This window comes from Chelonia mydas, chromosome 4, assembly GCF_015237465.2.
Source record: "Chelonia mydas isolate rCheMyd1 chromosome 4, rCheMyd1.pri.v2, whole genome shotgun sequence".
Lineage (NCBI taxonomy): Eukaryota > Metazoa > Chordata > Testudines > Cheloniidae > Chelonia > Chelonia mydas.
In genome coordinates, this window is record NC_057852.1 from 39,912,306 (window position 1) to 39,927,747 (window position 15,442).

General features: G+C 42.0%; 1 protein-coding gene across 3 annotated transcripts in view; it reads left to right on the top strand.

The window, feature by feature from the left end:
* Positions 1-15,442, top strand: part of USP53 (ubiquitin specific peptidase 53) — a 64,277-nt gene that overhangs the window by 14,980 nt on the left and 33,855 nt on the right. For 2 of the 3 annotated variants that reach the window (XM_037897125.2, XM_037897126.2), the window contains exons 2-4: positions 5,069-5,817; positions 7,678-7,770; positions 10,740-10,874. In XM_037897125.2, coding sequence (XP_037753053.1) covers positions 5,674-5,817; positions 7,678-7,770; positions 10,740-10,874 — 372 coding nt within the window. In that variant the 5' untranslated portion in view covers positions 5,069-5,673. Of the gene's footprint in view, positions 1-5,068; positions 5,818-7,677; positions 7,771-10,737; positions 10,875-13,479; positions 14,645-15,442 lie in introns of those variants that run through there. The other variant, XM_037897127.2, reaches the window with a different exon arrangement.

The following is a 15,442-nucleotide window of genomic DNA, read 5'->3' on the forward strand; positions in this document are numbered from 1 at the left end:
ACAATGGCGTAACATTCCTTTTCACTGATTGACCAGTGGCTTTCCTTCTCAGACAGTTTTTTTGCTGAGAAACACGACAGGATGGAATTCTTGATCCGGTCCTTCATGCATTAAAACTGCTCCCACACCACGCTTGGATGCATCTGTGGTTACTAGGAAAGGTTTGTCAAAGTCTGGGGCCCTTAGCACAGGGTCAGACATGAGTGTCGCTTTAAGCTGGTTCAAGGCCTTCTGACACTCTTCAGTCCACTGAACTGCGTTTGGCTGTTTCTTTTTGGTTAGGTCTGTCAGTGGGGCAGCAATTTGGCTGTATTGCGGTACAAATCGCCTATAATAACCAGCCAAGCCTAAGAAGGATTGGACCTGTTTCTTTGACTTTGGGACAGGCCACTTTTGGATAGCATTCACTTTAGCCTGTAGGGGGTTGATAGTTCCTTGACCCACCTGGTGTTCAAGGTAAGTCACTCTGTTTAGGCCTATTTGACACTTCTTAACCTTAACAGTTAGTCCTGTCTCTCTTATGCGCTCAAAGACTTTTTGTAGATGCTCCAGGTGTTCTGCACATGAATCAAAATAGATGGCCAAATCAAGGTAGGCGACTGCAGATTCTCCCAATCCTGCTAGGAGACCATCTACACATTTTTGGAAGGTGGCGGGTGCATTTCGTAGCCCGAAAGGGAGCACATTAAATTCATACAGCCCTACATGGGTGATGAAGGCTGACCTTTCCTTGGAGGATTCATCCAGCGGTACTTTCCAGTACCTCTTGGTTAAGTCTAAGGTAGAGATGAACTGGGCACATCCCAGTTTCTCCAATAGCTTATTTGTGCGTGGCATTGGATAGTTGTCTGGGCGAGTTACGCTTTTGCGTGGACTACCGTAAGCTAGATGCTGTATCTCCCCATCTGGTTTGGGAACTAGAACCACTAGAGATGCCCATGCACTGTCAGAGGGGCGGATTACACCCATCTGTAGCATGTCCTGGATCTCCCGTTCTACAGCAGCTTGGGCTTGAGGAGACACCCAGTAAGGTTGGGCTCTAATTGGGCGAGTATTACCTGTGTCAATGGAGTGGTATGCCCGTTTGGTCTTTCCTAGGATGGCTGAGAACACTGGTACGAAGCTAGTGCACAGCTCCTTCATCTGCTGTCGCTCCATATGTCAGAGCGTCATTGAGAGGTTCAACTCTTCCATGCCACCGTCACTTTTTCCTATGTAGTAGACACCTTCAGATCACTCAGCGTCCTCACCTCCCTGGGCTGTAAACTGACAAACCTTTAATTCTCTGGAATAAGAGGGCTTTAGAGAATTAACATGGTACACTTCAGGCTTTAGGTTTGAGGTGGGGGATGCTATGAGATAGTTAACAGCACGCAAGCACTCTTGGACCGTGAATGGCCCTTCCCACAACGCTTCCATCTTATTGGCCTGGAGTGCCTTCAAGACCATGGCCTGGTCCCTACTTTGAAGGAATGTTCTCTGGCATGTTTATCATACCAGGCTTTTTGTTCTTCCTGGGCATGATTTAGGTTTTTCTCTAGCAAGGGCTAAAGAGGTTCGGAGGGTGCTTTGTAGGTTGTTTACAAAGTTCAGAATGTTAGTTCCTGGAGAAGGCATAAACCCCTCCCATTGCTGCTTCACCAACTGTAATGGCCCCTTAACCTCGCGGCCATACACAAGTTCAAATGGTGCAAACCCTAAACTGGGATGTGGTACAGCTCTGTAGGCAAAGAGCAACTGCTGCAACACTAGGTCCCAATCACTGGAGTGCTCATTTACGTGTTTTGACCCCCAATGATCCATTAAACTTCTCCACCAGGCCATTTGTTTGATGGTGGTAAGGAGTAACAACAAGTGGTTCACCCCATGAGCTTCCCAAAGGCTTTTCATGGTTCCTGCCAGGAAATTAGTTCCCAAATCCGTAAGGATGTCGGAGGGCCAACGTACCCTGGCAAAAATGTCTGTTGTTGCCTGGCACACACTTTTAGTCCTGGTGTTGCTTAGAGCTACTGCTTCCGGCCATCGAGTGGCAAAATCCATGAAAGTCAGTATGTACTGCTTTTCTCTGGGTGTCCTTTTTTTTGGAAAAGGACCCAGAGTATCCACAGCTACTTCCTGAAATGGAACCTCAATTATGGGGAGTGTCTGGAGAGGGGCTTTGACCTGGTCTTGGGCTTTTCCCACATTTTGGCACACCTCACCAGACCAGACATAGGTAGAAACGTCCTTGCCCATTCCCTCCCAGTGAAAGGACTTCCCAAAACAGTCTTTGGTCCTGTTCACCCCAGCATGGCCACTAGGATGATCATGGGCTAAGCTCAAGAGCTTTACTTAGTACTTAGTTGGAACTACCAACTGTCTTTGAGGATGCCAGTCTTCCTGGTGCCCACCAGAAAGAGTTTCCTTGTATAAAAGTCCTCTTTCTACAACAAACTGCGATTGATTAGACGAGCTGAGAGGCAGTGGGTTGTTCCGTGCTGCCATCCAAGCTCCCTGGAGGCTTTCATCTGCTTCCTGCTCGGCTTCCTCACTGGATTGTGGACTTGGGCTTGGTCCCTCTGAAAGTGATGTAGGTGATGGGACTGTTTCTGTTGACTGTGAACCACTGTCCGCTGGTGCGCTATGTTGTGTTTCAGGCTCCGGTTGAGCCTCTTGCGCAGGTTTAGCTGCTGCTGCCAGTGCGGGCTTGGTGGTGCCCTCTGTGTTGCCGATGAGGTTGCAAGCGCTGGATTCAGTGCTGGCAATGGTTCTGCTGCTGGTTGCTCTGCCAGTTCCAGTTCTGGGACTGGCTCTGGCTGGGTCTCTGCGACTGGATCCACTATTGCTGTTGCAGAAGTTGGCATGGGGTCCGGTTCCAACAGCTCAGTCTGGGTTTCTGGTAACACAGACTGGGCCCTTGTAGAAGGCTCAGGAACAGAGCTAGGTGTGAAGTCTTGCTTAGCCTGGCTGAGAGTGACCATTCCCACCCTCTTGGCTAGCTTCACATGGTTGGCCAACTCTTCCCCCAGCAGCATGGGAATGGGATAATCATCATAGACTGCAAAAGTCCACATTTCTGACCTGCCCTTGTACTGGACAGGCAACTTAGCTATAGGCAAGTCAAAAGAGGTTGACTTGAAGGGTTGAATCGTCATTTGGGCCTCTGGGTTGATTAATTTGGGGTCCACTAGGGATTGGTGGATAGCTGACACCTGTGCTCCAGTGTCCCTTCACGTGATAACCACCTTCCCGCCCACACTCACGGTTTCCCTTCGCTCTGAGGATATCTGGGAGGCATCTGGACCTGAGGACCTTTGGTGTGACCCCGGTGCAATGAACTGCAATCTGTTGGGGTTCTTGGGGCAGTTGGCCTTCGCATGCCCCAGCTCGTTACATTTAAAACATTGCCCAGCTGACTGGTCACTGGGGCAAGGTGGGTTGCTGGAGAATGGTGTGGTGGGATAAGGTATCTGGGGTTTTCCTTGGGGTGTAGGTGGGGCCTGGGGCTGCCCCTGGTAGTATGGGGTGGTCTTGGGGTGCCCCTTCTGGTATCCCCCCAAACTGCGACCAGGGTTGTTCCTCTCTGCTACCTCCACCCGTTTTGTTCCCATTTGCCCTGCCTCTCTGGCAGTCTGGGACTGCTCGTATCGATCAGCATAAGAAGCAAGACTTTCTGCTGAGTCCATTTTCTTATCCCATAAACACTGTTTTACATCATCATTGGTCATAGTCAGGAACTGCTCATGGACAACCAAATCACACATTCCTTTAAAGCTAGTTACACCCCTTCCTTTGACCCGTTTATCTAACAAATCCTTCATCTGGTTTACATAAGCCACGTTACTTAGTCCAGCCCCTCTCTTATGGGCTCTAAATTTTACTCTGTAAGTTTCAGGTGTAATTTGAAATGGCTTCAAAACCAAATCCTTACATTTACCGTAGTCAGAAGCATCCTCAATAGGCATCTTGTTGAATATGTCCAGAGCTCTTCCAGTCAATTTTGCTACCAATGTGGTCATCTTGTGATCTTCAGGAATTGCATGGAGGGTGCACAGTCTCTCAAAGGTGATGAAATATTCAGCAGTATCACTGGATTCATACTGTGGACATAGTCGCTCCCATTTGTGGATTTTTGGGGAGGTGGAGCCAGCGGCTGAAGGGTTCTGTCATTTCCACGCCATCACCTCCAGTTCATGTTTCCTCTTTTTCTCTCTCCTTCTCAGCATGCTGCCTCTCTCTTTCCCTCTCCTCCCTAGCAGCTTTTCTCTGGCCACTTGTGCATCGATCACCATCTGTTCCAATTCCAGTTGTCTTTCATGTTCGTTCTTTCTTCCTTCAGCTTCCAATTTGGCTAAATCTAGTTTCTTTTGGACATCACTTTCTGTCATCCTAGCCTCCCTGCGCTTAATCTAGCCTAACCTGAGAGCTGGAAAGAAAAAGAGGGAAAAAAAAAAACAAAAAACCCCAGCTTGTGAATTACCTTGCTGTAGCTTAACTACTCTGCCCTGAGGTAGAGAAGAAGGAAGAAAAAAAAAAAAAAACCCTCCAGCTGCTCTCAGCTAAAAACAAAAGTGTCCTTTAAAAACAAAACCAAAAAACCTCCCTGACTTCAAGCATCCAAAAGAAAAAATATTTTCTTTTTAAAATCCTAAGGTCTGTGCTTCTGGTTCAAAATGATCCCACTGTGCTGCCACCATGTCAGGGTCCCCATGTCTGTACCCTAGAGTTCAGAGTGGGGAGGGAACCCTGACATGAGGATGTACAGCTTATCAAAGGCAACCCAATATTAATTCAACTTTGAGGTCCTAAGTGAGAAAAAACAGATTTCATGCAACTGTGCTGTATGGTTTCAGAAGTCAACACCCAAACTAATCTGATTATGGTCTTAATAGAATAAACAATATCTGGACTATGATGAATACTGAACCACATCAAATTGACCTTTTCCATCTTAACACTTTTTCCATTTAATAGTCTTTAACTCCTCTCTCTATGAAACTCTATTTACGTTTAATTGTTACCTGGTTTTATTCTCTTAACATACTGTTCTAAAGGACGTACTTTAAAACTTTTTTTTTCTCTGTTACAGATTTACTGGGAAAATAATGAAATAAAATACGGAGTTTTCTCTACTGGAATATATTTCATGGACCAGTGAGGAGAGACCCTATGCTGTTAGAAGGAAAAGGAAGACTTAAGGAAATGAGAGAACAGCAATATAAAACCAGACAAGAATTTTCTATTTTTATAATATATTAAGGCCATAGTGTTTAAGAATTCTCTTCCAACTCGTGTTTTGCAGTAATACTTTGAAACAAAGACATCCCTAGAAGGAAAGGTCAGATACTGCGTGGCATGCTCAGCAAGAACTTTCATTCTAACAAAGGTGGACCTTCAAAATATTTTAATCTTAACAGGACATCATCAGTTTTATGGGTTTTTCATTCTTTTTTAGTCTCCAAAGCTCCAAAACTTTTTGTGGGATTACAAGTTCAGTTGACAGACTGTTCCTGATAAATAGCCAACAGCTGCAGAAGACAAACTCTTTACGTGGATGCCATTGTGCTATCTGAACAGAATGCCATGACTTTAAGGCACTTCTCATAAGTCGTCCTTCTTTGCCTTGCACTCGTCATATCCTTAAAAATATTAAAAGTGCAACTAGCTTGATTTTATATACATTTTAAAAAAATAATGGCGTGGGCGAAGTTCTTGCGGAAACCTGCGGGTAACCTTGGAAAAGTGTATCAGCCTGGAAGTATGTTGTCCTTGGCCCCTACCAAAGGCTTGTTAAATGAGCCAGGACAAAACAGTTGCTTTCTTAACAGTGCTGTACAGGTAAGGAAAGATTGTCACCACTTTTACACCTGTTTTTTTTTTTTTTTTTTTTTTTTTTTTTTTTTTTTTTTTGGTAAACAAGTTGATGTTTACAGAAAATTGTTTGTATTATGAATACATATCTGTTCTTTTTGAAAGGCTCTTAAAGCTTTTGTGTAATGTATATGTTTCTTGCACTGTAGAAGTACAGTAAGTTTTTCATTTATGGTTTTGACTGTGATCATGCTTTTCTTAATCTGTTGATAATGATCCATACTGAATTTATGTTGGGCAGGATATGTTTGTAGTCATATTAATTCACAAAGTGTACCAGACAACTTTCTTAATTGGACCAGGGTTTTTCTTTTTTACCTAAACTACTATTACTTGAGAATTTAGTGTATAAATTTATGCTGCTTAATCCAAATTGTTTTTGTTGGTACCTTGGAATGAATTCTATTTTATCCTTTTTTTGGTCAAAGACCTGATTCTAATCTCAGGCATGTGTATATAGCAACAAATCTATATAGTATCTATGATCAGAAACTTGTTCCATGTTCCCTTCTTATCAAGGAAATAAAACATAGATTTGCTTTTGCTGTATAAAAGCATATATTTTAAAAAGCTACTTCTTACATGTGTATGTCTTGCTACATACTGCATGTTTTTTTAGAACTGTAGTTCATCTATCGACATGTTCTAAATACCATCGTAGGTTTCAAAATTTACCAAATAAAGCTTAAAGGCATTCTCCTGGGATGCTGTGTGGTGATAAACTTCCTTTCAGAGGGCAGCTATTTTGTGCCTAAATATAGAGCTATTTTTTATGTTCTGTAGGTTAGTCCCACAAATGCATATTATTCTCCTAACTGTGATGCCAGCCCAATAAAAAGCCCTTGTTAGCGTGGGAGAAAACCTAGCTCCACAATATATGATAACCTTTCCCATGTTGCCAGTGGGCAGAATACCAACAAAAATCAGTCTGAGTAGTGTTGGATCTCAAAAGGTTTTGATGTCAAACAAAATTTTTAGTGAAATTCAATTTTTAACATGCATATTGCTGTGTTTTCTGTTTATCCTTCGTTATCCTGCTGTAGGGCATCGTTTCTATTCTTGATATTTACACTATCTTTAAAAAGGATGAAGGGGAACATCGGTCTCTTGTTGTACTACACTTTAGTGAGATCTATTGTAAAACAGTTTCATGTAAAAAGCTAAAACATACAAACAATGTGTAGCCTTTTAGATCATACCAGCGTAACTACATTGCAGTACTCTTTAGATTATGGTGGCAATTTTGTCCTTTGACAAAGAGTTTGCAGCATCAGTGGATCTATGCCAGCTGTCAGAATGTTACTATTTTTAAATTGTCTGGCTGTATTTTTATTTAAACCAACATGGAATGATATGGATACAGCAGAATGAATATGCTGCTTTACATCATAGGTCAGGTTGTTCCCGTTATTCAGTTTAGTTTTGCTTTGCCCTTAGGGTGCCCTAAAATTAAACCCAAAGTCCATTTTTTAGTTATAGTTTTAGACAGTCCTACCACCCACCAATCCACAGATGTTACAGAGGATTCGGAGGAGAGATAATTGGCAACAATGTCCTTTTATAAGGAGGAGTGTGTTGTTTTTTCTGTCCCTTTCCCCTTCCTCCCACCTTTAAAAGTATTTTGTACTCTGACTTTTTCAAATGTACTTTATTCATTTTAGCATCTATCTTTATTTCTTGTAGTAATTATTATGCTAATATTGTACATGCCACATAAAGTTAAAAAAAAAAAGTCTAATAAATGTGGTTAAATGAATCTTACATTTTTAGGTAAGAAGTCCTTGGACTAGAATCCTTATTTTCTGTTCCACTTTATTTTTCTTGTAGGTTTTATGGCAGCTTGACATATTCCGACGGAGTTTAAGAGGTCTAACTGGACATATCTGTCAGGGAGATGCTTGCATATTTTGTGCTTTAAAGGTAAATACTGAATATTTCAAATGGAAGTTAAATCAAATTATACTTCCAGTTTTTCTATCTATTTCATGAAATGAGGAGACTAATTTTCATCAGAATAAAGTAGTACTTTTCAGACACTAACCATTGGTACACGTGTTCAGTCTGCTGTGGAGAGAGACCTTACTAATGAGGAGTTGATCTCTAGATGTATGTAAATTGCAGCCAATGTTTCAAAATTTTGTTCACATCTATGTAGCAGAGGCATATTTATATTTTAAACAAAATGTGAATTCCAACTTTTGTCCCTTGTATAGATGACTTAAACTGTTTGAAAGTTAATAATTAGCATGATACAGTTTGCTGTCTTGGAATCTTGTGTTTTAAGTGTGTTGACCATATCTTATCAAAAGGTAACCCTGTTTTATAAGTTCTAAGACGTTTGTAACTGAATAATTGACTTTAAGTGTATTTGGGTTATTTTTTCCCGTTTGAAAGCAGTGAGCAGTTATCGTAGTTACTGGATAATTAAAATAAAGCTCATAAGTGCTACATATTTGTACATCAGCATCAAATCTGCATATTTCAACTATTGTCTGACACATTTACATCTAAAACTGCATTAAAATTTCCTTGAAGTTCATAAACAAATGTTCTATTCTAGTCCATGTTTTTATGCTGCCTTCTTTATTGTAGTATTTGATTGCCTATGTTTAACATTGGGGGAAATATCTGTAAATGTGAAATAGCCAAATAAGTAAGATTAAGGGGAAACCTCACACGCTTTGCGTGGATTTTTATTCCTTTGTGTGTTCTTGGCTAACTGAAATTCCACAGTAAACACATCTTTGAGATTCTAATATGATCATGTGGAATGGGTAGTGATATGTAGAACTTAAGAGTAGCTGATACAACATGGAATATGAGGAAAAATACGTTCAATGAAGAGATACTTTTCTGCCTGTGGTACATTTACTTTGTATGTAAGTACAGCCCTGCTTTTTGGGAGTACATCTATCTGTTGTACTGCCTGAATTTGTGGTCCGAGGTGTGTGTACAGCACACAGATAAGGAGCAGAACAACTTGGTTGTCAGCTGCATTTCCTTTGGGCTGTGTGGGTTTCAAAGTGCCTCTGAACAAGTAGTATTACATGCTGTGCAGCACAGCTGGACTAGAATGGTGCAAGTGAAGACTGAATGAAAGGGAGTTGAAAGGAAATCAGACGACAAGATTTGGATTTCGAGGTGTAGAGGGTGATTAAAATAAAACAAAATGGGAGGGGTAAAAATAAGAGAATAGGAAGAACACACTTTGTCCTACATGTGGGGGTTTGGGGAGAAATTCCCAAAGGTTTTCTGTATTTCTTCTGTTCAGAATTTATTCAACTGTTCTTTTGTAAAGGCTTGTAGGCTTGAAGGTGGACCTAAAAATCTTTGTTTTGGTTCATGAGTGTGACTGTCTATACAACCCTGCCTACTGCTTGTGTTTCTTGGAGGTGGCAAGGCATTTAAATTATTAAAAAATCCTGTTCTCATACAGGATCTCAAGATTCTTAAGTTTAATACTCTAATGGATCCAAAAACTGAACCAGCGGGCAGAGCAGAGAGGTGGCACATGATAAATATTTACAAATCAAAGTGAACTGAATGTTTGATTTTATAAATGTTAACCTCCATTTTCTGGAGGCCTTGCTTGTAATTTTTATCAAAGTAATAACATTGTAACTGGTGTTTTGGGGGGCAGGGGAGAAGTTAGATATTGTACTGCCATTTTGATATTAAGTGGAATATGGTTTGTAACATCACCTTTTTTCATGAACATCCGAGACTAGCTTAAGTGTTGTATCTGAAGATCTGTTGGACAGAGCACCCATAGTCACTTGTGGACTCCAAAGAAGTGGAGAATTTAGAGTTGATATGACTTTCCGTATAAGACTAAGAATTTGAAACCTAAAACTAATTCCTGGGAATGGACTTCACTTACCACCTTAGTTTTTGCCTGTTGTTTAATGTCTCAAAAATTATTTCAACTGCTTAACTTCATGTCCCCTCAATTTTTTAGCTTTGAATAACTAGACCAGTGCATACAAATACCTCTGCTGGGCTAAAGTTATTTAGTCTTTATGTATCCTTCAATAAGTCTGTTCCATAGTTATTTCAAGCACGCACCCACAGTATACTTAACTCTAGCGTCAGCTGACCCAGCTTCTTATAACCTTCACTGGTTCTGCAGTTAACTGACATAATTATAGTGTTTTTCAGTATCCCTATACAAACTTCTCGTTTAAAAAAACAAAACAAATGGGGTGCTGATCGTAGCCATCCCTAACGGGGGAAGTGTATAATTTCTAAACAAGTATTTTGCATATTTCTTTACCATTTTAGAGAGAGGTGTATCTTTATAATATACCTATTTACATTATTTTTACAAAATCAGTCATTCATTAAATAATGCTCAGGTTACTCTAACATTTCATCCATTTGGAATGCACACCAGCTGTAAAGCTAAACTGATAGATAACGCATGGCTTGCTAACTACTTTAGTGACTAAGATATAAAGTAAGCTTATAAATATGGACAGTATAAAAGTTGTGAATAAGTATTAATCACAGTTCTATACATTTTTATGATTTTAATAGGCCAAGTGTAAAATCTGCTTGCCTGCTCTATAATGATATGGCTCAACTTAGTCAGAGTAAAGTGTATAATAGATCACATCTCAGCAAAAACACAGAAATGAGATTGATTTGGAAGGAAACGATCGATCAATTTCAAAACGTACAATTACTACATTGTATGTTTTTATAGCCATTTAATATTGGATAGGTAAAGAAAGCTAATGGGATTTTTTTACTTAAACAGAATTTTGTATTAAATGCAGTGGCATAATTTCCTTTCAGCAGTAACATTTATTTATGAATTGTTGGCCTGTTCTGATATAATATGAAAAAGAAATGTCAGTGAAGTTATCAATCATTTCACTTACTTCCAGACAATATTTGCACAGTTTCAACACAGTCGAGAAAAGGCACTACCATCAGATAATATGAGGCATGCCTTGGCTGAAAGCTTTAAAGATGAACAGCGTTTTCAGCTTGGCTTAATGGATGATGCAGCGGAATGCTTTGTGAGTATTTACAATGGTGTTAATTTGTTTCTTGTTAAGAGTTTTTCTTGGGGTTTTTTTGTGTTTTTGGTACTTTGCCAAATTGGCTCCTTGCATTAAACTCTGACAGTTTACTCTTGCAGAGTAGTGGAATAGGTCCTGAAGTATTTATTGTATTTATTTATTAAGGCCCTTGTACAACACAGTGTTTGATTATTTTTTACCAAGTGGATATTATGCATTTACCAGTGATTTTTCTCCTCTCCAGTTGAAAGTACCATCTTGTACAAAAATTTTCAAAATAAGCTGTTCAGTACAGAAAGAGCATTGAACCCAGTCAGCAGTTCTAAGACTTGAACTGTGCTCTTCAGATTACCCAACTGAGTTGCCATTTTAATGTAATGAAATACAGTATACTCTTGATCAATGAGATGTGCTTAACACTGTGAAAGAAACTCACATTTTCATTAGATTAAATAAGTGTGACATAGCCATTTCTGTTTGTATTTCATGTACTAAAACATAGCTCACACATCTAAGAAATATTTCACTGGCCATGTAGACTAGTCAGTTGCCTGGTGTTTAGCTCATTTAATGTGAGGGTTGTCCACAAAAGGTAATCACTTCAAATATTACATAACATGAAATGGTGCCTGCTGATCATAGATTTGAGGTATGAGGTTATATATCTGTCTTAAGATTTGCCTGCATGAGCATTTATCTGAAATCCTCCTATTGTTTAGCACCAGAGTGGTACTAGAACCAATGGTGGGAATGCTAATGTAGACAAAGATAGACTTTTTTTACCATGCTGCATCTAAAGTTACTCATTGCATTGGTGGGAGATCCCTGAAAAAATGTTAATGTAGAGATAGTCTTACATTTTCATACAGATCTTGTCATCCCTGATGGGGCACACTATTGTACCAGTAGCTTCAAATTGTTTCTAATGGCTTGTAGACTCAATGAATGACTTGTATCTTTATTGTATTTCAACTCTTGTTTTCCATGCACAAATTTGGGATGGCTGACACACTTTCTCTCCTTTTTTTGTAAATTGATCTAGATTGTAAGCTCCTTAGTGAAAATAAATCACCTTGTGTCCATGTAGTGCTACGTGACTGTTAAGTAAACATTCCGTCTGTCCCAATATGGTTAAGATTTTCAGAGCAGCTTTATAAAAAATTACTGCTTGCTTCATTTGTTATTACTACTCTCCTTCATATTTCATAATGAAACTGATGGTACAAGACATTTTGAAACAACGTGAGCCAAGTTCTTTACTGGTGTAAATTGGCACATCTCCACTGAATTCTGAGGACTTGGCCCTGTTTCTCATACTCTGAAAAGCAATGAAAAGATTGCTTAGAAAAACTTTCTTGTTTGTAATGCACCGATTTGATACCTGATTGCATGGAAGTGATCTAGTAACTAATTACAGTAATTGGTTACTGAGGTGCTGTTTGTATCGATTAACAAGATTGATATCAAGCTTAATAGTATTTCATTTTGATTCATGTTATAGCCTACTATAATTAGATTAATTTTCTGCAAGGAGCACTCCCAGTCTGCAACTGGGCCACTGTTGTTCCTGGTTCTTCTAGCTTGATTAGCTCCACCCCCTAGCTGTTCGACGACTTGTGCCGACCTAGCACTGACCCTTCTTGCTGCAGTTTGTGGTGTATCCTCAGTTTCTAGATCGGGGTGGGCAAACTTTTTGGCCCAAGGGCCAAACTGTGAAACTGTATGGAGGGCCTCTGCAGCCTGGCCCCCACCCCTGTCCACCCTCTCCCACTTCCCGCCCGTTGACTGTGCCCCCTCAGAACCCACGACCCATCCAACCCCTCCCGCCCGTCCCCTGACTGCCCCGACCCCTATCCACACCTCCACCCCCTGACAGGCCCCCTGGGACTCCCACGCCTATCCAACCCCCCCGTTCCCCATACCCTGACCGCCCCCGACCAATCCAACCCCCCTGCTCCCTGTCCCGACTGCCCCGCCCGATCCTAACTCCCCCGACCACCCATCCAACTGCCCCCTGCTCCCTGTCCCCTGACTGCCCCCTGGGACCTCCTGCCCCTTATCTACCCCCCCCCCCCCACTCCCCACCACCTTACCATGCTGCTCACAGCAGCAGTACTGGCTTATTGGAAAGCCTGGGAGGTGGGTGGGAGGGCGCAAGCTGCACTGATCGCACGGCGGCGTGGCTGTGGGAGAGGGGGACAGCCTCCCTGGCCGGGAGCTCAAGGGCCAGGCAGGACAGTCCCATGGGCCGGATGTGGCCCTTGGACCGTAGTTTGCCCACCTCTGTTCTAGATACTTTACAGCTGATTAGCTGCTGCTCCTTACTGGAAGAGAGCGTCATTATGAAGCAACAACACTTTTCAGCAAGGCATACCTGGTATTAAAAACATCTGTGGTTGAGGTATTTGTTACCTGCTGTGTGGGACCTTCACCCTGCCATGAGAAGCCAGGGAAACCCCAAGAAACATGACCCCGTCCCTTTGAATGCATGGCCTCGTCCAGCATGGGAGGAGCTAGAACTGAGGCAGAGACCTGGAGAAGTGTATAGTGGGGTCAGAGTGGCCTCACATCATATTTTTTCCCTCTTTTACTCTGTTTACAGGATGGAGGGGAGAGCTCTGTATTTTCCTCTGCTTGAAGTGTCTGCATCACAGGGTATCATTTAAGTCTCTTCCCCCCACCCCCCCCACCCCTCTGCCGAGCACTGTTAGGAGCGGTCATCATCCTGAGGGAAGAGCTACCAAGGGGCTTTGTAATGGGTGTGCCTGCCAGGTATTCCCATCTTTACTCTGACGGAGGGCAGTTCATTCAAGGACTTTGAGACAGTGGATGGAAGACGGTGAATGTTTTCTTGAAGAGATGTCCCTTCCCTGATTCAAGAGCAAAGAAGGGGGTTGAGGTTGAAGACTTGGAAATGCTCTATGGAAGAGTTGAAAGTCTAGTGTTCTGGCTTCCTCCTTGCTCAAAGTAATATTGCTGGCAGAAGAACTCTGGTTCTGAACATAGGAAGGAGCTCTGTGGCACATTCATACTGAGAACTGGCCTCTGGAACTGAAGAAATCTGCCTCTTGCTCCTTCCCTCACCAGGCTCTTGCTGGTCCCTGTTGACTTCCCAAGAGATTCTGTTATAAGTTTCTCTTCCAAAGATCCAAAGGCTCCCAGAAACAAAAGTAAGCCAGTATAGTGTGCCAAGCTAGATGATGATAGTGTTAAATCTCCCCTTTCCTATCTTGGGTGGCAGGTGTGAATTCTTCTAGCAGCACTGGTACACATCCAAGAGACACTGGGTTCCCTGTGTGGTGTGATCAGGAAACTTTGTGGACTTGGCTTCTCTCCTAAAAACTTGCAAATTAATCTATTCACCCATCTCCTTCTGCCCAGAAAAGACTGAGGCTGTAGGCCAGGCTTTGTACCCATTCCCTGTACAGGAAAATAGTAGTGCAAGTCCAGGAGCAGAAACACTTTGTGCTCAGACACTATGGTGACCGTGGAGGGGGGGAACCCTACTGGAACCACATAGAAACGTACTCTGCTGTTTGTGGTACTGAAGCTGTCCAGAGGGTTGTGAGCTTAGTTTTTAGATCTGACATGGATTAACTCCTTTCTTTCTCACAAGACTGTCTGGACTGTCATAGCAGTGGTGGAGACAAGAAACTTCTTTGCATTCATAGACATCAGCTATCATCTGTCATTGCGTCTCTGTTCCATCTTTGTATTTCTCACTGATCCATGATGATTATGCCATTGAGCCTTGCTTCAACTACCGAGTAGGTGACAATGGTTTAAACGCAGACTCACCAAACTGGTGAACTACACTAGTGGGGGGTTGCTTTCATTTCTCTGGAGTCAATTGGAAATTCTTGGGATAGAGAAGACAAAGGCAGTTGGCCCAAGGGATTATAAAGAGGATGGTGATCAGTTGTTTTCCATGTCCACTGAAGGTAGGACAAGAAGTCATAGGCTTAATCTGCAGCAAGGGAGATTTAGATTAGCTGTTAGGAAAAGTTTTCTAACTACAGTATAAGGGTAGTTAAGCTCTGGAATAGGCTTCCAGGGATGGAGATGGAGTCCCCATTGTTCGACGCTTTTAAAAACAAGTTGGACAAACACCAATCAGGATGGTCTAGGTTTACTTGGTCCTTGTCACAGCTGACTTGATGATTTCTCAAGGTCCCTTCCAGTCCTACATTTCTATGATTGTGGGATACTTTTGGTGGACTTCTGGGACCCCAGTCGAGGGGGCTTCATCTACACTGCATAGCAATAGAGTTCGAATCCTGGATCCTGGCTTGACTCTGGCTCAGACATACCACCTCTGCAGGGCCCTAGGACTCTTGAGCTGAGTCTGAGCAATTTGTGTGTAGATGGAATGGAGGTTTGGGCTCAAGCCTGAGTCTGAGCCCGGGCTTATGTTGCAGTGTAGGCATACCCTTAAGGTACTTCTTGCAGAAAGGAGAACTTTGGTCCCAGCCTATAAATTGACTTTTTACAAAGGAGACCAAAGTCTGGAAGGCCACTCAGGTAACACTAATTTTATTTTGCAGTTCTGTTTTCTTAATGCTAGA